A 23180-nucleotide genomic window follows, 5' to 3' on the forward strand; every position below is an offset into this window, starting at 1 on the left:
AATGGGTTCTTATAAAATAAGAATGCAAAGTAATGTAGGGGAACACTAAATTGCCGTGTTATGGTCCAATTTAATTCTTGTCACCTTCTCATACTATATTTGCTTTTAGAATAAAACCAAAAATGTTCTCAAAGCAACTGTGAAAACAGGCGGACATTAATTAGAGTCTTTTAGGCTGAAAACAACAGGATCACATATCAAAAGGATCACGTATCAACATGTGAAACCTGCAGCATTCCTACAGAAAAATTGTAATGGGGGCCCTGATAAGTTATGGCTGAAGTGATAAAAAACCGCCATGCTCCATGCTGACTTCCAGGATATGTCATTATTTAAATGAATACTATATCACAAAATATGTTTGCATTTTTCTAACCAAAAAGGATTCTGAAATGCCAGTTTTGGACCCAGACTTCACATTCTGGCAGTGCTTGGATCCATTTGCTGTGACATGTTCGCAGCTATTTTTAACTTATGTAATAAGAATTTAATCTTATTTGTTACAAACTCCATCATACTGAAGGCATTCAGAAAGCTTTATAGTACACAACAAATAATGCTGGTCAGTAGCTTATCAGCACTGTGTTTTTTCCCTCTGGAATGCTTCCAGTTATGCTAAAATGCACATTGTGGATTGTATGGAACTGGAATAAAAGTAAAGCCAGGAAAATACAGAAGAAACAATATAGATAGCATTTTAGTAGTGATGTTAGAACAAAACAGAAATATTTAGTGATGAAAGGCTAGCTACCTAAAAATGTAAAATGTATTCTTTTTGAAAAGTAATATTTAAATGCCATGTATAAATGTAAGTCCACGACCTATCTGCTTCCCACATGCATTCAGAAGTCTGATATGAACTACTGAAAACAAATAGAAGAGTCACTGAGTTAACTATACTGTCTTTGTTCCTGTTGTACAACCATTTCACTTCACAGAAGTTCTGTGACTTTCTGATTTGTGGAAGGGATGGGGTGAGGTGGAAATGTACAACCTTCTTTTCTAACTTGCCTGTTGGTTTGAAGTCACTGAGCGAGGAAGAAGGCAAGCAACTGAGTGAATGTGATTTCCATGCTCAGTGCAAGGACACACAGCTGAGTATCCATTGTATCACAGATAACTGTCTGTCTGACTATGCAAGTGGAATCTCCTGGTAAATCTCTACATAAGTTGCTTAGGAATTTTTGTGGGTATACCAAGAGGTTCCTGATGCACAAATTAGCATGGCTCCAAAAGTAGAGCTGCTCTGTGGTTCTTGTGTACTGCATGCTAGTTTAAATCCTGCAGAGCTGTTCTACTTTCTTCTGCTTTTGCTCCAAGCTCTGAATTTTGATAGGCATTCCATGGAAAAACCCCCAGTCTCTTGCATATCTTCACTCTTCCTGTAGCTCTAACTTTATCAACTGTGCTCCTTATCAGGCGAGATGCCGCGGCAGTTTCCCAAGCTGAACATTTCGGAGGTTGATGAGCACGTGCGGCTCCTGGCAGAGAAGGTGTTTGCCAAAGTTCTGCGAGAAGAAGACAGCAAAGATGCATTGTCACTCTTCACCGTGCCTGAAGACTGCCCTATTGGGCAGAACGAGGCCAAGGAGAGGGAGCTGCAGAAGGAGCTGGCAGAACAGCAGTCTGTGGAGACAGCTAAAAGGTTTGTTCTGTAGTTGCTTTCTTAGTGGAAAATAGTTTTTGAAATGAGTTTGAGTTACAACTGAAATGCCTGGCAAATTACTACTTCAGGAGAAAAGTCAACAGCAGGTACCAGGGCCACCTATGTGGTGTCCTTCTGTCCTGTGCAGGAGGTATGGGGATGGGTCCCAGGGAGCTTGGACTGGTGAGGTTGTCTCAGCTGTGTTCCCAGCAATAGCACAGATATTGCTTATGCAAGTTTAATAAACAGCATAGCTGGGTAGAAATGAACACAACCCTACGACTCTTTAACGTAAGAAGAGTCAGAAAAAGAAACATTCCCCCTCTTTTTCTAGTTTCATTAAGAGAAACAGAAAAATTTAACACAGAGAAAAATGACGGTGGCATGATACTTTTTTTAGTCTCTGCATAAATAGATGAAAGCAAAGAATTTATATTTAAGATCAAGAGGTAAGGTAAAAAGTGGTATTGGCATAATGAGGTTATTTGTAGGTTTCCTTTATTCACAGAGATAAAATCTAACCACTGTCAGCCATAAAAGTGCACATTAAAAAAAAAAAAAATTGCATTCTACCTTTGGTTTACCCAGGGCTGTAATGAAGCCAAATTTGCTTTGGTTTGTGATTTTTGGTTTTTTTCCCCTGTAAGAGAGGCAGACTTCCCTGATATCAGGCTGTTCCAGTGTCTTGCCTTCACAGGACTGCTGGGCTGTTTCTGGAGTCACATGAACTCAGCAGCAGCCTGACACCAAATGGGTTGGACGTGTACAGACTCTTCAAAAAGCAGGCAGACAAGAGGCCTTTGAAAGTGATAGCTAAACACACGTACCTGGTTAGCTGCAGAGAGGCAGTTGGGCAACACTTGGAGTCATGTTTCTGGAACAGAAGGGAGAAGAGTCAATTTAGTTAAATTAAGGTATGACTCACTGATGATACAAACTGAGACTTTGTGTTTGGAATTGTGCAAGTGGGTTTCCCAGTTGGCATGTTCATAGATATAAACAGGCACAGAAGGGAAAACCAGATGTTTGCAGTCAAACAAATGTTTGGTATATATTTCCTCCTAAACTAGTGTGTTTCACATTTAATTTGGAAAATTGGTCTCACAGAAATAAACTCAGGTTTTGTACAGGGAGAGGTATTACAGGTATGTTGTTTACATGTGGGAACAGAACAAGTGTTCATCCCTGTCCTGCAGGGTACTTAGTGACAGTGACACAGGTACAACTTGTGCTGTTTCCAGTTGCAGTTGATCCAATGCTGCCTTTCAAAACTGATGCTGATTTCCAAGGTGGCTACAAGTACTTGAGAGGAGGGAATTTGAGTGTTAATTGTACTAGCGCTGCATGTTCCTAATCTTAAGAATACCACAGAAGTAATACGCAGCTTCCAGAAAATGTTCCAGTGTTCCTTTTTCTTTGTTAGTGATTCTTACCAACATTTCAAGGTTTTGGTATCTAACTTACAAAATTAGGGACGATTTCCACTGTGCAAAAGAAATTGATATCACAGGTAGTTTATAAAATAGGATTTGTATAGTAGATGAATATTTAAGATACATTTAAGCACATTTAAACAGAGTAAGGAAAATTAATTCCATCTTTAGAGAGATTCCAAAACTCCGCTTGAGGTATTACAATTACTTCACTGAGAAAGACAGCATTCTTTCTTAGCTGGCTTATCTGAGGTGCACATCTATCACAGCATTGAGGAGAAAAGGCAGCATTTTTAAATTTGTGTGTTCCTCCTGTGGGGAGGAACAGACTTCTTATCAAAGCCATGCTGTGATACCACTCTGGTAACCAACATCAGCCTTCTGCTCAAGTCATCAAACACTGCCTAAGGAATAACTAGGTACTCGTCCTTTTCATTACAAGTTGAACTGAATGGCTGTGTGTGAAATTTTGTTGCCTAGTCTTGTCTGACAACTAGATGAGTTTTAAGTCTTGAAAGTTTTGGGAAGAATGAGAAGCATGTGTAGCAGCATAACTTACAGCAATTTCTGTATGTAACAGTTGCTTGTTTCTGTCTGATCCTTCACAAATTCTGATGCTGTCAGTCTCTAAAAATCAACCCATACTAAAGTGAGCACAGTGATCACCTCTTCCTTTTACACAGTGACTTGCTGAAACTGAATTTGTAAGAAGCGAAACAAAAACCTTAGGGCATCTTAGAGCGATTGTAAATAAATTGTGGCATATTGGACTCACGTGGAGGGTACATGCAATTGTGTGTAGTGTAGATCGTGAAATGTCAATAGAGAAAAGCTAAAAGCACAAGTACTTTCTGACCAACATTTTCTCTCTGGTATGAGAGATTTCATTTGTAAAATTTCCTAGGGGGTGACTTCTTTGCTGTAATCAGTTTTCCAGTGTATTTAGTGTTTTATACCATGGCTTATTTTATGTTTTATACCATGAATTCATAGGAAGAAAAGTTTCAAGATGATTAGATCCCAGTCTTTGTCATTACAAATTCCACCTCAGGAATGGAAAGCACCACCGGCCAATCCCGTCCTGTCTCCTGCAACGCCAGTTCTTCCAAGTGCTTTTGTGCCAGTCCAAGTGCCATATGATGTACCAGAATTCCAGAGAGTTTCAATTAGTGGGGACTACTGTGCAGGGGTAAGAAACCATTGTTTTCCCACTTTCTGTATCTAGAGGGTGTAAAAAAGGTCCCATGTAAGTACATGAAGTGTAAAATGACAATATGATGGTTCTCTGCAACAAACTCTAAATTGCTTTGTGAACACAGGGATTTGTAAAACAGTTAAAGTCAAGGCCATGCTGTTTTATACTCTTTATAATAGTCAATTGGATAAAAACATAATCAGATGTTCAATAAATAGGTAGTACATGGTAGGATGAAAACATTTGTGTGTGTTTTGTTTGCATAATGTATTGGGGTTCTGCTTCTGTCACTGGGTTCTTGACTCCTTGGACAAGATCCTTATGGTCAAGCCCCATACATTTATATTTCTGGAAATTCAGTCTCCTTGTTACTGGTGTGGATTTGGTTTGTTGCTAGAACTGCTATTCTTGCCATTATTTATCCAGGTTTTCCTTCCAGGTTACAGTTGATGACTATGAACAAGCTGCCAAGAGCCTGGTGAAAGCTCTTCTCATTCGAGAGAAGTACTCACGTCTTGCCTACCATCGCTTCCCGAGAACAACATCTCAGTACCTGTGCAGCATGCGGGATCAAAAGTGGAAGGTTGAAGATGAGGTGCATCCAGGTGAATATCCTTTTTAAAATACTCAATTACATTCTAAAAAACTTAAACATTATTTTAAAATACAGAATTAAACCCATGCACTACTGTAGTAAAGGGAAGTTGTATTTTTGTGATGATCTCTTCTGACTGTCTTTGTAATTTATTCTGTTATTGAGTGGAGAATCACTGATGGACCTAAGTTATAAATCTTGTGTCTAATCTGGCACTTTGAAGCTGTCAAAACCTAAAAACCAAGACTAGACTCATTGATTACTTTATTCCCTAAGCAAATGGGATGTTAAGTAGCATTCTTGTGCTCCCCCAGGAAAAAGCCGTATGGCTATGGTTTAAAGTGAAAATTCATTCCTCCTCATCTTGGCATATGGAACTAAAAGGGGTGATGAGCTCATCTACATCATAAATTGAAGCATGATATAGACATGCCAGTTAGCACGCCCTGAGTCAGGAATTTCACAAGCAGGCTACGCTTGCCAGGTCAAGACTGGAAGCTGTAGAGTCATATTTGCTGGGCATTCTGCCTGGGTAAATAAATTGTGATCTCTCAACAAGGCTTATTAGGGTGAACATATTCCCCCACTATGTATGTCACAAATTATTTTTGTCACTTAGGTGGGTTGTGTCTTGAAAGCTTTGCTTGTGCATTAAACTGTTTGCACTGCTCATTTCTGGATTGGGCTGTGAGGAACAACCTTTGGTCTGTACTGATGGGCCATTGTAGATGTGTCCATGTTGTTGACAACTTATTTTCAGCCTTGAAGTGACATTTTAAATAACCCTCTCTCTTGCTCAGTGGTTGAAAGAGGGTGACTAAATATGTTTTCAAGTGTTTGTTTTCCAGGAAGAGTGTAAAGAGGACAGCATACTGAATATTCAAGACAGGGAAGATAGTTTGGAGCAGCTGCCAGGGCATTATTTCCAAGCTATTATTAGCTTAATAGCTTTTCTACAGTTATGATTTTAAACTTGCGACACAAAAAATGAAGTCTTGTTACACAGTGTCTTAATTAGCACGAGTTTGAGCTAGATAGTTATGACTATTAGAGATAATGTTGGTATCAGTTGATTCACTCTAGGTGAATAAAAGGACTGGTTAATTACTTTTCTGTTGTGGCTTAACTGAACAGGTAAAAGAAGAAATCTCTGATAAGACTGAGCCAAAGAATGTAGTTCAGTTGACATAAATGCAGTCAGGACTTCTTTTGTGCTGGCTGCATTAGTAAGATATTGTAAAAGAAGGGATGAATGTTCACAACAGGAGTGACAATGTTTGAGTGTTCACATAAGCTAAATCTCCTAGAAGTATGTGTCATTAGCTGACTCTTAGGAAAAAACTGTGTTACTTTGTAAAGGCTTTACACAACTGTACTGAACAAATCCCAGCTGTGCTTCTGGTGCTTTATGATTTTGTTCATGATCAGAAGGCCAAGGGATAAACCGGAGTTGTGTTGTACTATCTTTGCCTTCATGCTCCTTGCTTCTATTCAAAAGCAGTTAAACATAAAATTGTTTTATTAAAATAATGTCAAACAAAACCATCACCACAGAAAATCAAACACAAACCAAGCCCTACAAACTAAAAAAACTCCAATCAAAATACAACAAAACAAACTGGCTCTTCCAAACCAACTTCCAAAATTGCTACAGTGAGTCAGAAGGTGAAAAGAAAATAACGAAGGTGGGTATGAAGTCAACAATTATTTTACTGTTAAAAAATCTCAACTGTACTTCAACCATTTAAATACTTCTGCAAACTCATTTTCAAACTTGTTCCATCACACATTAATAAAGAATAGTATTAAATCTGTATGCATTGGTTCAGAGAACTCTAATAACATACAGCCTTTGAATTAAGGTAGGCACGTAGTATAGAGGAGGGCTGACAGAATAAGGCTTTGTTGGAACAGCAGATCTTTTACAGTAACTGAATGTGATTTTAATGAAACTACTGAGACCTGTTAGAAATTGAACTTTACAGAAGCAGAAAGTTTTTTGTAATTATTTTGCCTTTTGTGTAAGTTATTCCTTCTAACTGTAATGCAAATTTGTTTTCAGATTTCCATTCACCCCCAGAAGAAAATGAAGATCCTTATAATCTTGATGATGCTCCAGACAATTTGGATTATGTTATTAAGCTAAAAGGTGGTATTCCCTTTGTTTATGATAACAAAGAGATGATGGAGCTCAATGAGCCTCGGAGTTTGCCATATCCTGACCTGCAGACCTACACCCTTGACCTGAGCCACGTTCTTGCTCTCATTGCAGATGGCCCAACGTATGTTCCTCCTTTGTTATTCTGTGCCCCTGCAGGCTGCTGCTTACCTGTAGCTTAGTACTTCTCACTTCTGTGATATTTAATTCCTCAACATACCCATTCTACAGTAATGTTTTGTTTGGCCTTTCTCAAGCAGTAATGCATCATGAGAAATCTTAAAAGGAAAAAATACAATGTCACCTATGGCTACCTTTCATTTCTTTGGTTTCTTTGCATCAACCATGGCAAAATAAGGAGTTAACACAAAAAAATCAAGGAATTGGCCAACTGTTATGTTGAAATCAAATCTAACCCAAGCTTCTTGAAGCAAGGGAACTGAAACTTGAACATCACCTTTTTTTTAAAAATTTTGTTTTGGCCTATGCTGAACTAGAGGTTTTTGAACAGTTGTCTGAAATTCCTTCATGTCTGTTCTGCTCTGGTTGCATGAACAAAAACTCTGCATATGCAGAGCATACAGATCAGCTCAGCAACATAAATATTCAGTCTGATTTGTTCCAGATGTGAATTAATTGCACATATGCTGCACAACTGAGCCATGCATGCACAATCAAAATAAGTCTGAAATTTCCCAGAACCACCAAATTCCTGGGAAGTCTCTAAAAACTAGAAATGTAACAACTAGTACAGTCACTGACACTCATGACAAAGCAATGTCCTTGCCTAGTGCATGATGAAAGCATGTGCATCCAGTTTTTGAGTTTACTTCCCTAGCTGAGGATTGGAAACAGCACCATCTCTCACAGCCTCAGCACCAGGAAAGGAAAAGAATCCACTCTATGATGGAACTAAGCAGGAACCCAGACTGTTCTTCTGAGCTATTTGCCCTGTGTGCCAGCACTGCATTGCTGGTGCTCCTGCCTGGGAGAGATCATCACTGACAGTGTGCCCAGTTAGCCCCACCTGGTGCATTCTTTCCCCTGTGAGTCTGTCTCACACCTGTGTCAGTCTGTCTGCCTTGTGCAGTGACAGTGGCAGAGCCTGTGGCAAAACAAGCCTGGCCCATTCCCTAAGCCCTTTCTCAGGAGCAAACCCCTGTGCTTCTGCCAGCATTATCAGCTCCAAATCAGTGTCAGCTCTAGCAGGCTTTGGTTACAGTCAGCAGTGGGTGAATGCATTCCAGTTACAGTGCATTATATTCCAAGAGATGGGTAATGAGAAGATAAAAGGAGGAGGAGGAAAACTTGAAACTAGTCATGTGAAAGCCCCTTTAATTTAAAGGTTTAATTAAAGAAAGCTTTAATTTAAACCTTAGACTTCATAGTTGTAGCAGGAAGCCCTAAGAAAGCAGGGCCTTGGTAGAACAAGTTAGAACACTCAGCACTGTGCTGAATGTAGGTCAGTCCCCTGCTCCTTTCACTAATTCCAAGTAAGCTTTTGCAGGTTCTTCCACACTCTCCGATAAATATGCACAACCCAAAAGAAAAAGGTCTTTTCCACAGTCCTGTTGCAGAAGTCCTTATGGTATTGTTTCCCTGTTTGCAGCAAGTACTTTCCTGTCATTTATGCCCATCACATGTGGGGCTGCTCAGAGATCAAGAGCCACTGTTCTTTAATCTTTGCTGTTGGTAAACTGATGAAATCTCACCCCTACTCGTCAGGCTTTTGGTCTTTCAGATAATAGTATGACCCAACAGAGACTTCCTGCAGTGGGCAAACAGGTCTGGTTCAGTATTGGGTACTGTGAGACTGGGTTTGAAATAGACTTCCAAAACTGTAATGGGATTTGTGTCCTAATGAGGAGAGATTGGCAACAATAAAGCAGGAAAAAGAAGGCTATTACATTAACAGTGCTACTAAAACACTGTAGAGTCAATAAGAATTGACAGATGGTGAAGAGAAAAACCATGTCACTGGTTAAAAATAGAAGGAGAAACATGACAGAAGATGAAAGTGAAGATTGCGCTCTGAGTAGGCAAGCAGGAACAAAAAAGCATTATTTTCTAAAGAGGGCACAAGAAATTATTTTGGAAAGAAGTATTTCTACACAATATATATGTTCTTAAGGCATGAAAAATGAAAGCATATTGGATCTTGGCTTCTCACATTTAACTGAAAAAGCAAATAAATTTGGAGGATATTTTAAAAAAATTTCTTAATGAGTAAGGCTGTATGACAAGTTGTTTCTGTTACATATGAGAATGTTGTTCTATTGGAGGTACCCTTTTAGAGAAGTTGCAGTTGACATCACATTTGATTATAGGTTTCATGCTTTGGTCATTATTACTAAAAGGACTGCAGCTTATGCACAGGTACAGTGATGACAAGTTGAAGGACATAACATGGTTGTGTAGAGTTCTGTTTGAGATTTCACTAATAACATTGGTCTGAAATTGGCTTACATATTGTTAACCAGTAGGATAAAGAGAATGGATTTGTCTTGGACCTCGTAAAACCTCCCAACTTTGTTTTTACTGCAACAACTTTGATGTTCTTTTTGAATTTGAAATACAACTAGTTTTAAGTTACAGTTCATTTTTGTGTTTTCTTTTACAGAAAAACATATTGTCATCGGAGGCTTAACTTTTTGGAATCTAAATTTAGCTTACATGAGATGTTAAATGAAATGTCAGAATTTAAAGAACTAAAGAGTAATCCCCATCGAGACTTTTATAATGTGAGAAAGGTAAGTGTGAGAAGGATTAAAGGCATGACACTGTTTTTAGTAGGAGTTCCAGCAATTTTGTTTTTCTTATAGGAGGTGTAGATGATATGCATGAAGTAGTGTGTGCATACCACTCAACTGAATTAAGTTATTTTAAGAATGTTAACATTTTTCTACATGGGAGCTCTCCAGGAAAATTAACTTGAATGTGCGTGGGTTAAGTGGATTATGCTAAACTAATTTGTTTACTTATTCAGAATCAAAGGGGCTTAACTGTGTGTAGATTGCTTTAAAGGAGTGAAACAGAGTTAATCAAATGAAGCTCACTTGGATTATGAATAAAAATATCCATATGGAGGTTTAATTAATTTTAATGAACTCAAAGACATTCAAGTGCATTTTTCTGCTTTCACGTAGGTAAGTCCTACTAGATTGTAGTAGGAACAGCTGTATAGATTTTAGATGATAATTGCACTTCATACTGAAAATAGATGTTTAAATACATGTCAAAAGACCTCCCACAGAAACTAAACTGAGGGTTCATGCTGCCATCAGTATCTGATAAAAAAAGTCTGTGATATATTAAGTAAAAAGATTATCTGAATTGCAGTCTTGGCTCCCTCTGAAATACACTGGGCTATAATTAAGAGACAGGTAGGGGAATCAAGGAGCTGATTTAATTTCCTGACATATTCACACCCAAGGGAGCTGTGTTCTGTTCAAAGCATGAAAGCAACAGTGTTAGGCTGCTTCATTTGCTTCCCTTTTCTGAAGTGGAGAGGAAGTTACCAGAGTTACTGCTTCATTTTGATAGGTGAGATTTCTTCACAATTGTTGCTGGTGTTTTTAACCACCTCAGGTACATTTTGCATTGTTTCTCTATACAACTGTAAGAGGTAATCCTTATTTTGTTACTTCAGGGTTTACTAATCCTTCTTGTTACCTTTTGGTGAGTACTAGTTCATCAAAAAGTCCTCTTGGGCTTTTCCCTACAATGCCCAGTGTGTTTGCTGGCTACTGAATGTTTGCTACTTTTGTGGTAATAAACTGTCCAAAATAAGTGTTTGGCTGTCCCAGTGTCCATCACGAGGATAGAAGCAGATGAGTTGTCAGGTAAATTCTAATGGATTTTACCCTTCCAACTGTTAAAAGTATGGATGGGAGGATCTGTCAGCTAATTCACTCAAGTGGCAGAGACTCAGCTCCCAACCTGACAGTTTTCTTGCATAACCCTGGAAAGACATTTGCTATGTGCCACATTCAGAAAAAACACTTCAGTAGCTGACAGAGACTTTAATAATGAAACACAGGGTGACTGAGACATGCAGAGGTGTGGATCGGGTGACTACCACAATCGGTTTGATTACTGAGAAGTTGTAATTAACAGGATTGTACTTGTTAAGTTTAGCTTTTGATCTAAAAGCAAATGCTCAATGTCTCTGGCCATATCTTAATTATGTTTTAATTACCTGCTGTTGAATAAGTCACTCTACAAAAGGATTCATGTTGTTCAAAAGCCAAAAATGTGCATTGCTTCCCCTCTGGCAACAAGCGCATTCCAGAGAGCAGGAGCCAGCCTGCTCTTCTCTGCCAGAGACCATTCCTACTGCCAGGTACTGCTTGAAACAATTCTTGCTGCACAGAGTTAATTTTGCTTAAAGTACTTTAATGAAGCAGGCCCACAAGTAGTATTTTCTGAAGCACTCTGGAGAGTAAACTGCACTGTAGATACAGTTCCTGTAAGCCCCCAAATAATCTTGTTTTCTCTGTGTCTTGCTAACCCAAGTAATGTTTGGAACTGTAACTTCCCTGAAGTGCTTCCTCCCTAAGAAAACATTGAAACATTTGAAACAACACTTCTCAGCCTATGTTTTCAGGATGTCTCTCTGTTAAGTCAATCCTAGGAAATGCTTACTGCTCACAAGGAAAGCAAGGAACAGGGTTCACTTTCCCAAAGGGCTGTTGGTGCAGTTGTGTATCACATCCCTCAGACACAAGTGTGGAGGTCGTGGTACAATCTGCTTATATGAAAGAGCCAAAGTAATGGATGGAAAATGCCAAAATTAGAACAGATATGAATGTAGTGGCAAGGTCAGTCAGTGAATGTGTATTGCTGCATTTAGAAAGGTACACTAGAAAGCTGGCCAGGATTAATTGCTGGCATGACAACCAAGCATTACTGGTTTTCCCCTGTCTGCTGCCCCCTTCCCCACTTTTTTCCAGATTTAATAGGAGTTCTCCTCCAATGAGCTCATCTATTTCTTAAAGCCCAAGATAAGGCTTATCTTAAATAAGGGATGTGCATTTTGATATCTTGTATATTGAACTTAACCGGAATGCAGCCCAAGATATGTTTTGCACTGATCAAGCTGGACCTGGAAAATTGCCCTTTACTAAGGACACAGGTATTTCTCTGGACAGACAAGAATCCACAGGTGGTAAGACAGCATGGCTGGCTCCCCTTGGCTCTCCACAGGAGGTGAACAACTGTCTGTGTAGGAAAAGACTAACTTTAGAGGAGATTCTTGACTCTGCCATTAGCAGGGTTCCTCACATCCTCCAGCTGATGCACAGCAAAGTGCAGGCAACACACATTCCCCACACAACATTGCCTGCATGAAGGATGAAATTAAGGAACAAATGTTTAGCTCTATGGCACACAAACTGAGAACTGAGTTTTAACCTTTGTGTACCAGGGTGTCCTGTCCTGTACGTGAGGTTTGTTTGAGGAGGGTTTCCCATAGACCTCTGTGCCCAACAACCTCAGATAATTCAGAGCAGACAGTTTTTGGCGTTTTTTCTAAGGTGAAGGCAAGAGGGTTTTTTTACCCAATGTATAGTTGCTACCTTTGTAATGTATATCCATGTACTGCAGTGGCAGATGTCCTTCACTGCAAATAGCTTTGATACAGTTTCTAAAGACGAAAAAAATCACAGCCTAAGCCTCTTAGGGTATTCTTTCTTCCTGTAGCCACTATTTCAGTCTGTCAGCAAACCAGACCTGAGGGTATGTCCTAGCAGTGACTTTTACACATCACGTTCCCCTGCCTGCAGGCTCACTAGCCCAGGCGCCCAGCCTTGTGTGGGGAACTGTGCAGGGAAGAATGCAGTTTCTGCATTCACAGCCCTGCTGAATGCTCTACTGCAATAGCTGGCTGCTGCTGTGACACCCGTTGGATTAGGGTGTTGCAACTGATTTCTTTTTTAATTATTGGTTAGACAAAAAGGAAGTAAATTCTATATGGTTTTTAAGACCACAGAGTTGAAATACCACTGGTTGCACTTGTAAGAAGGGAAGTTAGAGTGGGTTTAAATGCTACTAAATTCTACAGATCTCACAAAATACTGGATGAAATTAGCAGATGTCTGCTTTTTAAACATTTGATTACAAGCCTTGTGAGGGAATGGTGAACTCATGCCTCAACTTCTCTGAGCTTTGATTCATTCTAAGTTTGTTTTGTTTTGTTTTTAATGTTTCTTTTATTTCCCCCAGTAGCTACTTACTGACTTTGTAATGGAATTGTTTCATCATATAAACCAAAATGACAGTGAATGGGAAGACTTACGGGTTAGCATGAGATCCAAACGGAAAGCTCTTCAGCATGACATGGAATGGTGCCTTGCCACTGTTAACTGGCAGCAAAGCTGGCTGTTGGGCTTTCAAAGCACTGTGAGTGCTGCTTCTCCCCTCCTGCCTTGCAGAGATGCTGAGGCAAATTCTTGTCTCTATCCTCAGTCTTGCAAGTGAGCACAAAATACAATCAGGTGTAAAGGCATCAATCATTATAATGCAAAATTTCTGTAGAGACCATAAAGAAAGCTTTTCCTCTCTCCTTTCCTTTAGTAATTAAAAGAACAGAAAAAGACATTTGTTTGTCTTCACAGCAGTGTATTTCTGTATTCGTGTGAATTCAAGCACTCTGGGGTTGGATTCTGCAGCCAAACAAGAAGCTGGATACGCAGGGATCCTCATCTCATCTCCCCTGGTTTCTGGGTTGCTCTGCATGGCATAAATATGAATTAGACAAGCTCCCAAGGAGCTCTGCACAGCTCTAGGGACTATTTCTGCTGCCAGGAGCATTCCTGCACTACCCTAGGACAGAGCATTTTGTGCTTCTGCCTCTCATGCCTGTTAAAGAACTGCAAGGAGAAAATCAATCACATTGTATTAAGCTTTGCATCCTATCAGAAAAGCTGATGCAGTATGAATGTACTGACGAGCAGGGAATCTAGCAGTGGGATGAGGAATGATTTCGCTTCAATTCAGCATTGAAGTAAAGCCTGCAGAGGATTCAGTGTCAAGTTCATGCAGCCCAGAGCTCTTGGGTTAGAAGTATTTACAAGTTAAAGTGTATATGTTTAGAAAATATGGTAGTTCACAGCTGTAGATGCTCCTAATCCATGCCCTGGGAAAGTTCAGTGTTACCAAAAGGGCTGGCCTTGGCATTTTTTTTTTGCTTATGTATCACTTAATCACTCTGAATCTAGCTCATATGCCTAATTTGGTGCAACACTGTCTCTGATATGCACAGATGAGCGTCCATAAAATAGATCTGAGATGCATGTTTTGTGGAGATCTGAGCAACAGTGGAAGGAAAGAGAGGGAATGCAGGAAGATAAGAGAGGAGGCAGAGTGGTTGAGGGAAGCTGGTGCTGATTAGATGTGGAGGACAATGGCAACTCCTTCAAGCTGTAAATTGTACACAGATGTAACCACCTTGCCTGAGAAGGACAAGATTTCACCCCAAAGCCTGCAGAGAGAAGCACAGGGTGGTCAGGTCAGTGAGGAAGGGAATGGAATAGTCTGAACTGAGAATGTGCAGAGAAAGAAAGCCTGGCTTTGTTATATGGAGAATTGCTGAGTGAAGGGAATTCTACATCCTTTAAGTGCAAGAAAGCTGATGTCCACCATCGCTTGAATGATGGAATTACAAGAATTTAACCTTTATGTAAACAGTTGTTTCCATTTGTTAAAAGGGTGAGTTCACTGAAGGTATAATATTGTGTTCCAAGACAGGCTTCTGTCAGTCATTCTGTTTTTCTTTCCATTGAAGATTAATGTGACCTTGAGTGAAATGTTTTCTGCTGGGGGAGGGGTGCAGTGCAACAGGAAATTTGCTTAAGGCAGTGCAGACAGGTTTTTTTTCCACTAAGGAGAAACTGGGCTGGAATGGCACTATAGTGAATTTGAAAATGCAAGCAGTGTGTTTGCAAATAGAAACAAATAAACCTTGTGATAGGGGTGTGTTACTCATGGTCCAGAAAAGTGTCAGCTTATTTCATGTATTGTATGAAGAACAAAATAGTAACATCTTAAACTGGGAGTGGCTTTGTCTATTTTGGAGGAAGGAAGGAGACAAAGGGGGTATTTGTCACCCTTATATGAATTCAAGCTGTTCAAACTGTTTTAGTAGAAGCCTTTCATAATAAATAACAATGAAATTAGTAACAATCTTTTAGCATGATAACATTTAACATAATGATAACAACAATAATGACAATAATCTGCCTAACCTAATCAGCCCACCTAAGATCTGTCTAAGGGTTCTGTGTTCAGATGCTTCTTTTAGTCGGGATTACATCCTGCATGGTAAAAATGTACAAGAGCATACACGCTAACTATGTGCTAGGGTAGCTCAAAGCTCAAGTCCTTAAAGTATTCCAAAAAGTTGTAATTCTGCTAAAAAACAATAAAGAAGAAAAGCTGTGTGATACTCTTATGACTTTAGACTTGGGTCTTTTATGACTTTTTGTTACTGAAGTTGCCGCTTGCTTAAAGGTCAGATTATACTGGGTAGTAAAAAAAGGTAGCTAAAGTAGTGAATATTCTCTGGAAAAAGCACGACGGAGATTCCAGAAAGGTCTCTTCACTTTTGGCAGATAGGTATGTTAGGTTGAAGGAGGAGGAGGTTTAAAAAAAAAAAAAAAAAAAAAAAAAACCACCACGCAGATCTTTGTTCTCAGAATAAACCTACCATGGTTAGCTCAGCTCTAGGGCTGTGTGTGATGTGTTTGTGGGGACTGGAGAAGATGTCACAGGAGCTCACTGAACAGCAAAGGCACACTCCAGAAAATTATTTCTCAACAGGAAGCAGGATTTTAAAAGCAATGTGCTCCTTGCACACAAGCAAACAAAAGAAACAAAAAGCCTCCTTACTTTCTGTCCTTGCCCTCCTAACAGCAGTGAATTCATGTTGATTTGCATAAAGGAAGTGCTGTGTCTTGTTTTGTTCTGACTTTTTTCAAGACTCATTAATTCCAGTAGCTGAGCCACTACTGGAACCACTGCATTCTGAAATTCAATAAACTACACTTACTCAGGGTCCTTACACCTGTATTCTCTGCTTGTGACTTGCCTTTCGTGAATATTTAGAGCCTATAGGGCATCTGTTAACTGTTGGTTCACTCTCCCATACAAGGTGACCGAGCCTAGTAGTATTTCACTGTTCCAGGAAGAGTTTACAGTAAACAACATTTGTGCCTAAACCAGAGGATGTTTATTAACCTAAGCATGTATATAAAATGCACTTGGGTCCAAGTAACTATACAAGTATGCTGAAGAGGGTGATGGAAGTGTTTTTACTGTTTATACACAGCAGTGTTTCCTGTGCATTAATAATGTACTTCACATTCTGTACTTTGAGACAGCAATATGTTTCTTGCTTCATTTAGCTTTAATGTGTCTGGTATATTTGACTTAGGCAGTGATTAACACTTAAGTGTTTAGGATTCAGTCTCATATCCTGGTCTCTAGTTATGCTGCTGACATTCACAGGGAGAGGCTGCAACAACTTGTGTATATATAACATGCAAATAAAATGACTCCAGGTGGCAAGTGAAGCAGTGGCATTCCTGTGGCCTGTATGGCATGGCATAAACCCAGGTTTACACTGCAGGAGGGTGGCTTACTGTGCTCTGTGATCTGTTTCCTGCTGATCCTTAAAAGCAGGTAAGGATGTTGGTTAGTTCTGTTGGGGGAATGTGGAACTGCAGAGTCATTGCACAAAGGGGAATGCACTGGGCTCACTTTGTACGTGTCCATGTTTGCAGTTTTCTGGACAGAGGAGTCCTGGATGAGAGTCCTTGCAGACACTGAGGTTCAGTGGCTCCTTACAGCTGGCTTATCACAGTATTTGGCTTATCTGAGAAGTTTTTTTAGTGTTACTAACGACTTACACATACTGAAGGGAAAACTTAAATGACAACCCACCTTCCAGGTCTCATGAGTTGTTTCTTTGGATTGTGTTCCAATAGAGGCTGCTCAGGTAGCAGTGCAAGCTTCTGAGCAAAAGCAGACCAGACCTGTGGAAACCATTTGTTTCTTGTCGGTATTTTTTTTTCGACAAAACCTGAAGGAGTACTCTCAGCCCTTCTGTGAATTTGCACTTTCCTTAGTGTGTGAAGAGATCTAAGAAAAGAGATCTGAAAAGTGTCAGCATTATGAGTTGCTGTATTATAATTAAACTTGGAAAAAATGGTGACAAAAATCTCTTGTGTATATTGTTCAGTTCTGCTGACCTAAGATGTTTCACATGGTTGAAATACAAAAATGAATTCTGCTTTTGGAAATGGCTGAGAATTCCAAGGCCCTTCAGCCAGTGACGATAGTTATAACCACAGTCTATAACTAGAGTGGCATTGTTGATTCATTAATGAAGTAAAAGGATACTAACGGATCAGAGTGTCCTTTAAGGAAGTATCAAATTTAATCTGAACCCAGGGTCAGTGATTGGCACTTTGAATGTATCTTGTTGAAAATTTTCCTATTTAAATAGGAAACTATTAATTGAGGGCTACTTTACTTACAGTTATGCTTATTGAACAATTCCACCAAAATCAAAATCTCAGCATTCTGAAACATTTTGATTTGCTTAGGCACTAATCCATTTGTTACTTAAGGAATATTCTAGAAGGCTTTAGTCCCTGTTGTCATTGACATAGATACTTTGCTAATTAAGTTTATGTAGATGGATGATAAGCATGAATAACCTTTTGATTTCAGGTGGACACTCATATCCATGCTGCTGCCTGCATGAACCAGAAGCACTTACTGAGGTTTATTAAGCACACCTATCAAACGGAGCCTGACAGGATTGTTGCAGAGAAAAAAGGCAAGAAGATGACTTTAAAGCAAGTCTTCGAAAGCCTTCACATGGACCCCTATGACCTCACTGTAGACTCTTTAGATGTCCATGCAGTAAGTCTAGTAAAATGACAAAACAAATGGGAAAAAAGCTAAGTTTTCCAAGTGCAAAGTTCTAATTTCTACAATGTTTGCATGATAACTTACTAAATCAGAATTTGACTTCATGCATTACAGTGCATGTTTGAAAGAAGTTACCACAGGATTTTTCTTTTCTGTGCCTTTTATTGCTAGGCAATGTAATTTGTAAACTATTTTCTGTTCTTAAAACCATGGTTATTTGGGTTTTTTCCTTCCTCCAGGGACGTCAAACATTTCATCGATTTGACAAATTCAATTCCAAGTACAATCCAGTTGGTGCCAGTGAGCTGAGGGACTTGTATTTGAAGACTGAGAACTATATTGGTGGTGAATATTTTGCTCGTATGGTCAAGGTAAATAAGTTTCAAGCTTTTCCAGCTGTAGAGAAATGAAGGTTTGTAATAGATTTGTGATGTCATAATTGTATTTAGAGCTTACACTGTGGTTAAGTGATTCCAAGTATTGGGCTTGCTCCAGCAATTCCTCAGAGGAAACCTCTGCTAAGCCAGCCCCTGCTGCTTTCTGAATAGTTTTATAAGTTAGAAACATACACATAAGCTGTATATGAGTTCAGAGCTGAGTTGTGGGCAGTTTCAAACTAATGGAGAGCAGATGAGGGTCAATTCACTGGTTTAATACTTTGTTAGGATTTAGTTGGCTACTGGTAGTTGCTAGAGAAGGAGGAGCTTGGGCAGTGCCTCTGCATAAATCTGCATCTGCACATGCATGCAGTAGGCTTCAAATTAATTTCTTAGAACAAAAAAATTTGTAGTTTTTGTGATGTAGTAGATGTCAGCTCTTCTTGAATATACAGAAGTATTGTCTAAAATTAATTGCTGTAAAATCGCTTGCTACCACAGATTCTGGGTCAGATTCTCCATTGTTCTGCATATTTTATGTAGACATTTGCTCTAGTTTAAATAGTCTAATTCTGATTTATCAATCTTAAACTTAGGTCTGACAAAGGTGTTAGTAATGACTGCACAAGAACATTGTCCTCTAAAAGGAGGTGTTAGAGTTATTGCTGGTTATATATACAGTTAAGTTATACTCACATATTGGAGAGAGCTTGCTAGGAGAATATTTAGATGCCTAAAATAAAACAGTGGATTGAAAGACAAGAGGTTCCCTTTATCTTTAAAGGGTGCCAATACAGTTATGTCTGCTCTGAGGAAAATGCAATGATAAATATATTTCTAGCTGTAAATGATCTCAGTATCCATATTAAAGCAAATATATTTATTACTTACTAGGAAGTAGCCCGTGAACTAGAAGAAAGTAAGTACCAGTACACAGAACCCCGCTTATCTGTTTATGGACGGTCTCCAGATGAATGGCTGAACTTGGCAAAATGGTTCATTAAGCATAAAGTTTATTCCCCTAATATGCGCTGGATAATTCAGGTTCCCAGAATCTAGTAAGTAATCAGGAGCTCTTGGTAATCTTAATAGTTTGAAATCATACCAATGACTTAATTTCTGATAATATTTAGATGGCTTCTATTTATAAGCAATAGCTTGGGAGATTTATTTTTTACCATTGGTGCAGTTTTCCTGACAGTCTGGGGGTGGAAGACAGGAGATGGGGATTGAATCTACTCTTTATGAAGCTATTCAAAACTACTGTGAATTATTTGTAAGTCTGAAACCAAAAATTACAACTGGGTGAAATCAAGCTGCATTCAAAGGCAAGTTAAAATACAATTTAGTAATGAAAATAAATCAACTCCTGAATTCCATGAAGGAGTAGAAAATGCTCTGTAAAACTGTTATCATCAAGATTAGTGACTAAATGACAGTGAACTTGGAAATAACCCAAGCTTGATGATTTCCCAGCTTGAATCCTTATCAGTTCTTAGTTTTTAAGCATCCTTTGGGACTTCATTTCTTTGTTTCCAATACTGTGTGTTGTAATACAGTGTCCCCTGATAATTTTGTCAGACTTAATAGCTGAGCTTCATGTTTTGAAATGTCACAGTAGGAGTATCAGTAGAGAAGGAGCTGTCACAGTCACATATGCCCCCCAGAGTGTGCTTTTCACTGGGGAGAAAGTTTCTCTAATTTCTTATGTAGCAATTTCTTAAATGCATGGCACAGTCAGCACTTTGAACAAGTCATGCACTTAGTGGCACATGGAAGTACCATCCCTTTTTCTGAAAGGCTCACTAAAGCATAGCATTCTACTTTCCTTTGGAGTAGTTACAACTTTAGGAAACAGAATCTTTTATGAGAGGTAGTTCCTTGTCTCCTGTTAGTACGTGGATATCTGCAAGGGAAAGGGTCACTGCTCTGAGGCAGCATCTACCCCTGCACGCTGTCTCTATTTTTGGAGCATGTGAGAGCTTCAGCAGAGCCTGGATGAAGCAGAGTGCTAGGCATTGCAGGAAACAGAGCACAGAGATGATCTGCCCTGACAGAAACTTTGAAATTTCTGAATCCTGGTGGTACTGAAGCTCTAGAATGTACACAAATAACAGAAAGTACGAAAGTGAAGGACAATACAAGCTTATTAAAGAATGTGTCTATTTTTCCCCTTCAGTGACATATTTAGGTCTAAAAATATTCTGCCTAGTTTTGGGAAGATGTTGGAGAACATCTTTGTACCTTTGTTTGAAGCAACAATCAATCCCAAAGACCACAAAGAATTGCACCTATTCCTCAAATATGTAAGTATGTTTGGGTTTTCTGTCTCACATGAAATAGATCCTCTAGTACTCATATTTTATTTGGTCCACAGCTGTTCCCAGACACTAAAAAAAGCTTCCTTCTCCATAGATTGCTTGTATTATTGTTTCAAAGCCCTGACATACAATTTAATAAAAGTCTGACTGAGGTCCTGTTGTCAGATAAGCTGTTTATTTCCTCAGCAGCTCAGCACCTATTTATTTGTGCTTTCATTAATGACCAAAAATGTTTGCATGCTCTTGTGCATCATCAGCCAGGATGGGTACTTTGAGCTGCTTCTGGACTGGCCTCCAAGAAGGAGGCAGCTGAAAGGATGCATTGTTTAGATCCTGATGGATCTCAGGAGAGAAGTGGGGATGTAGCTGCTAGGACAAGGTTAACACAGCCATTTCTGAGTGTGCCCCGAAGCAGAAGAACTCTGAGGTTTGCTGGGAGCCTCTTGCTTCCAGCTGCTTATCAAAGACAACAGATGAGTTCAAAGGATTACAGTCTGGATCTCAGGGAATCTTGCAGCTCTGTAAGCCCCCGCGGCATCCTGAAGGCTTTTGTGCACCTGGGCTTCCTGTTTGTCTCAGAAGAAGGGATGCAGAGCAGCAGGACTGCTAGGGTAGGGAGGGAAACAAAGGAAGAGGGACTGGATACTTTGTTCAAGCAAGTCCTGAAGCAAGAGTGACACTGAAGTTTGCTTCTAGAAAACCCTAATTGCTGTGAATTTCCTATCCCACCAGGTGACTGGCTTTGACAGTGTTGATGATGAATCCAAACACAGTGGCCATATGTTCTCTGACAAGAGCCTTAACCCTGACCTGTGGACCAGTGAGAAGAATCCCCCATATAGCTATTATTTGTATTATATGTATGTGAACATCATGTTGCTAAACAACCTTAGGAGGTAAGTAGATACTGCTCCCAGAAAATCAGTATCTTGCTCTCAGACTAAGTCAAGTGTCTAGATTACAGATCTTCTGAAACAAGGGTTATTTTGAATTTTTTAAAGAGTTGTCACTTGAGATATTTTGAAAAAAATTACTACAGAACTAGTTCAAATGAAATACTCAGAAATTGTAGAAGCATCAGATTAGTATCTTGGTTTGGTATTTGTGTGTATTTTGGGGTTTTTTAACTCCTTAAAGCTGCATATATCAAACAAAACGTAAGAAGGAACCCCACAAAATTCACTTACTGACCTTTGCTTGGCTTCACAGTGGATTTCCAAGTACAATGTACCTGCCTCTTGGTGGCTTGCTGTCTCCTGGTAATTTCAGAGACACAAAGTTCTGTTGTGACCCACTGCCTTAGGGGCTGCTGCATTCAGAGACAGACCAAGTAGGACACAATTACAAGCTGCACATCCAGCTAACTTCCTTTGGCAGGCTTATTGACTCACTCAGTTTTACTGCTTTTGAGACCAGCATCTGGGCAAGTCATGCAGGGAGTTATGTGACATCAGACTGCCAAAGCAGATTTTGGCATCAGGCTCAGGAAAGCCTGAAATTCAACATCAGGTTATGTTGCTAAATTTGCAGCTGACTCATTGAGTGACCTGCACAACTGACTCCAGCTGAGGCACAGTGAGGTTATCCATTGATATGACAGTGTCATCACTTACCCTCAAGGATTTGATTTATTTAGGTTGTTTTAGTTATTTAGAAAACGTTTGGGGATTTTCTTCTAGAACGTGCACAGATTTGTCATTTTACAATTTTATCCAAGTAAACATTTGGAATGTTATTTCTTCTCTCCCACTGCTACTTCAAGCATTAATGTCTCTATCATCCTATTTGATCAAAACTCATAATACAAACACCCACCTTAAATTACCTTGTATATGTAACAAACAGGCATAGTTGTTAGTTTTAATTCTGTAATGGAAAGGACACTCTACAGCAGATAAGCCATCCCTTTCTCCTGACTTCCTTTACGTTCTCTGCAGTCTACATGCTTTTTCTATTCCAAGGACAGATTCTGCCAGCACTTTCTTTTTTACCTCGAGATCATTTCAACCACTGTATTAAAATGCCCCCAGATAATCATTAAATATTCTTTGCAGCTAAGTGAGATACTGACAGAATTCACCAATGAGTCACTACAACTGTGTCACCCTGTTCACCCTGTTAATCATACTGAGTACTTGAGTCAACACAGCCCTGACAAGACTGTTTTATATTTTTTGTAATATTAGCGAGGATGGATTACATCCTCACATCAGGAGAAATGTTACTAAATTTCCACCCTAGAATTGCCTTATATTTTAGCACTCCTTGTTGAAATTGTGTTTTAAACATCTCCAGATACTTGTGGGACATTTGTCTGAACTGAGTAACAGGGTCCATTATAACCTCAAACCCAGCATCACTTTTAATGTAGATGATAACATAATTCTAGAAATTACAGTGTGAACTCTGGTGTAGTAACTAACATTCCTGCTTCTGAGGGTGTGGTTTTATGCTACACTTACCCTGGTGAGATGGCAGGCTCTCATCACACTAGTACTGTTAGCTAACTCTTGGCAACGTG

At 39.3% G+C, this 23180-nt stretch overlaps 1 protein-coding gene across 4 annotated transcripts in view; it reads left to right on the forward strand.

Moving 5' to 3' along the window:
* Window positions 1–23180, forward strand: part of AMPD3 (adenosine monophosphate deaminase 3) — a 33418-nt gene that overhangs the window by 1844 nt on the left and 8394 nt on the right. For all 4 annotated transcript variants that reach the window (XM_032112347.1, XM_032112346.1, XM_032112348.1 and 1 more), the window contains exons 2-11: window positions 1420–1645; window positions 4072–4267; window positions 4713–4878; window positions 6931–7150; window positions 9647–9776; window positions 17758–17952; window positions 18201–18332; window positions 19233–19396; window positions 20518–20644; window positions 21392–21555. In XM_032112347.1, the coding sequence (XP_031968238.1) occupies window positions 1425–1645; window positions 4072–4267; window positions 4713–4878; window positions 6931–7150; window positions 9647–9776; window positions 17758–17952; window positions 18201–18332; window positions 19233–19396; window positions 20518–20644; window positions 21392–21555 (1715 nt within the window). In that variant the 5' untranslated portion in view covers window positions 1420–1424. The remainder of the gene's footprint in view (window positions 1–1419; window positions 1646–4071; window positions 4268–4712; window positions 4879–6930; window positions 7151–9646; window positions 9777–17757; window positions 17953–18200; window positions 18333–19232; window positions 19397–20517; window positions 20645–21391; window positions 21556–23180) is intronic.

This window comes from Corvus moneduloides, chromosome 6 (assembly GCF_009650955.1).
Source record: "Corvus moneduloides isolate bCorMon1 chromosome 6, bCorMon1.pri, whole genome shotgun sequence".
Classification (NCBI taxonomy): Eukaryota; Metazoa; Chordata; class Aves; order Passeriformes; family Corvidae; genus Corvus; species Corvus moneduloides.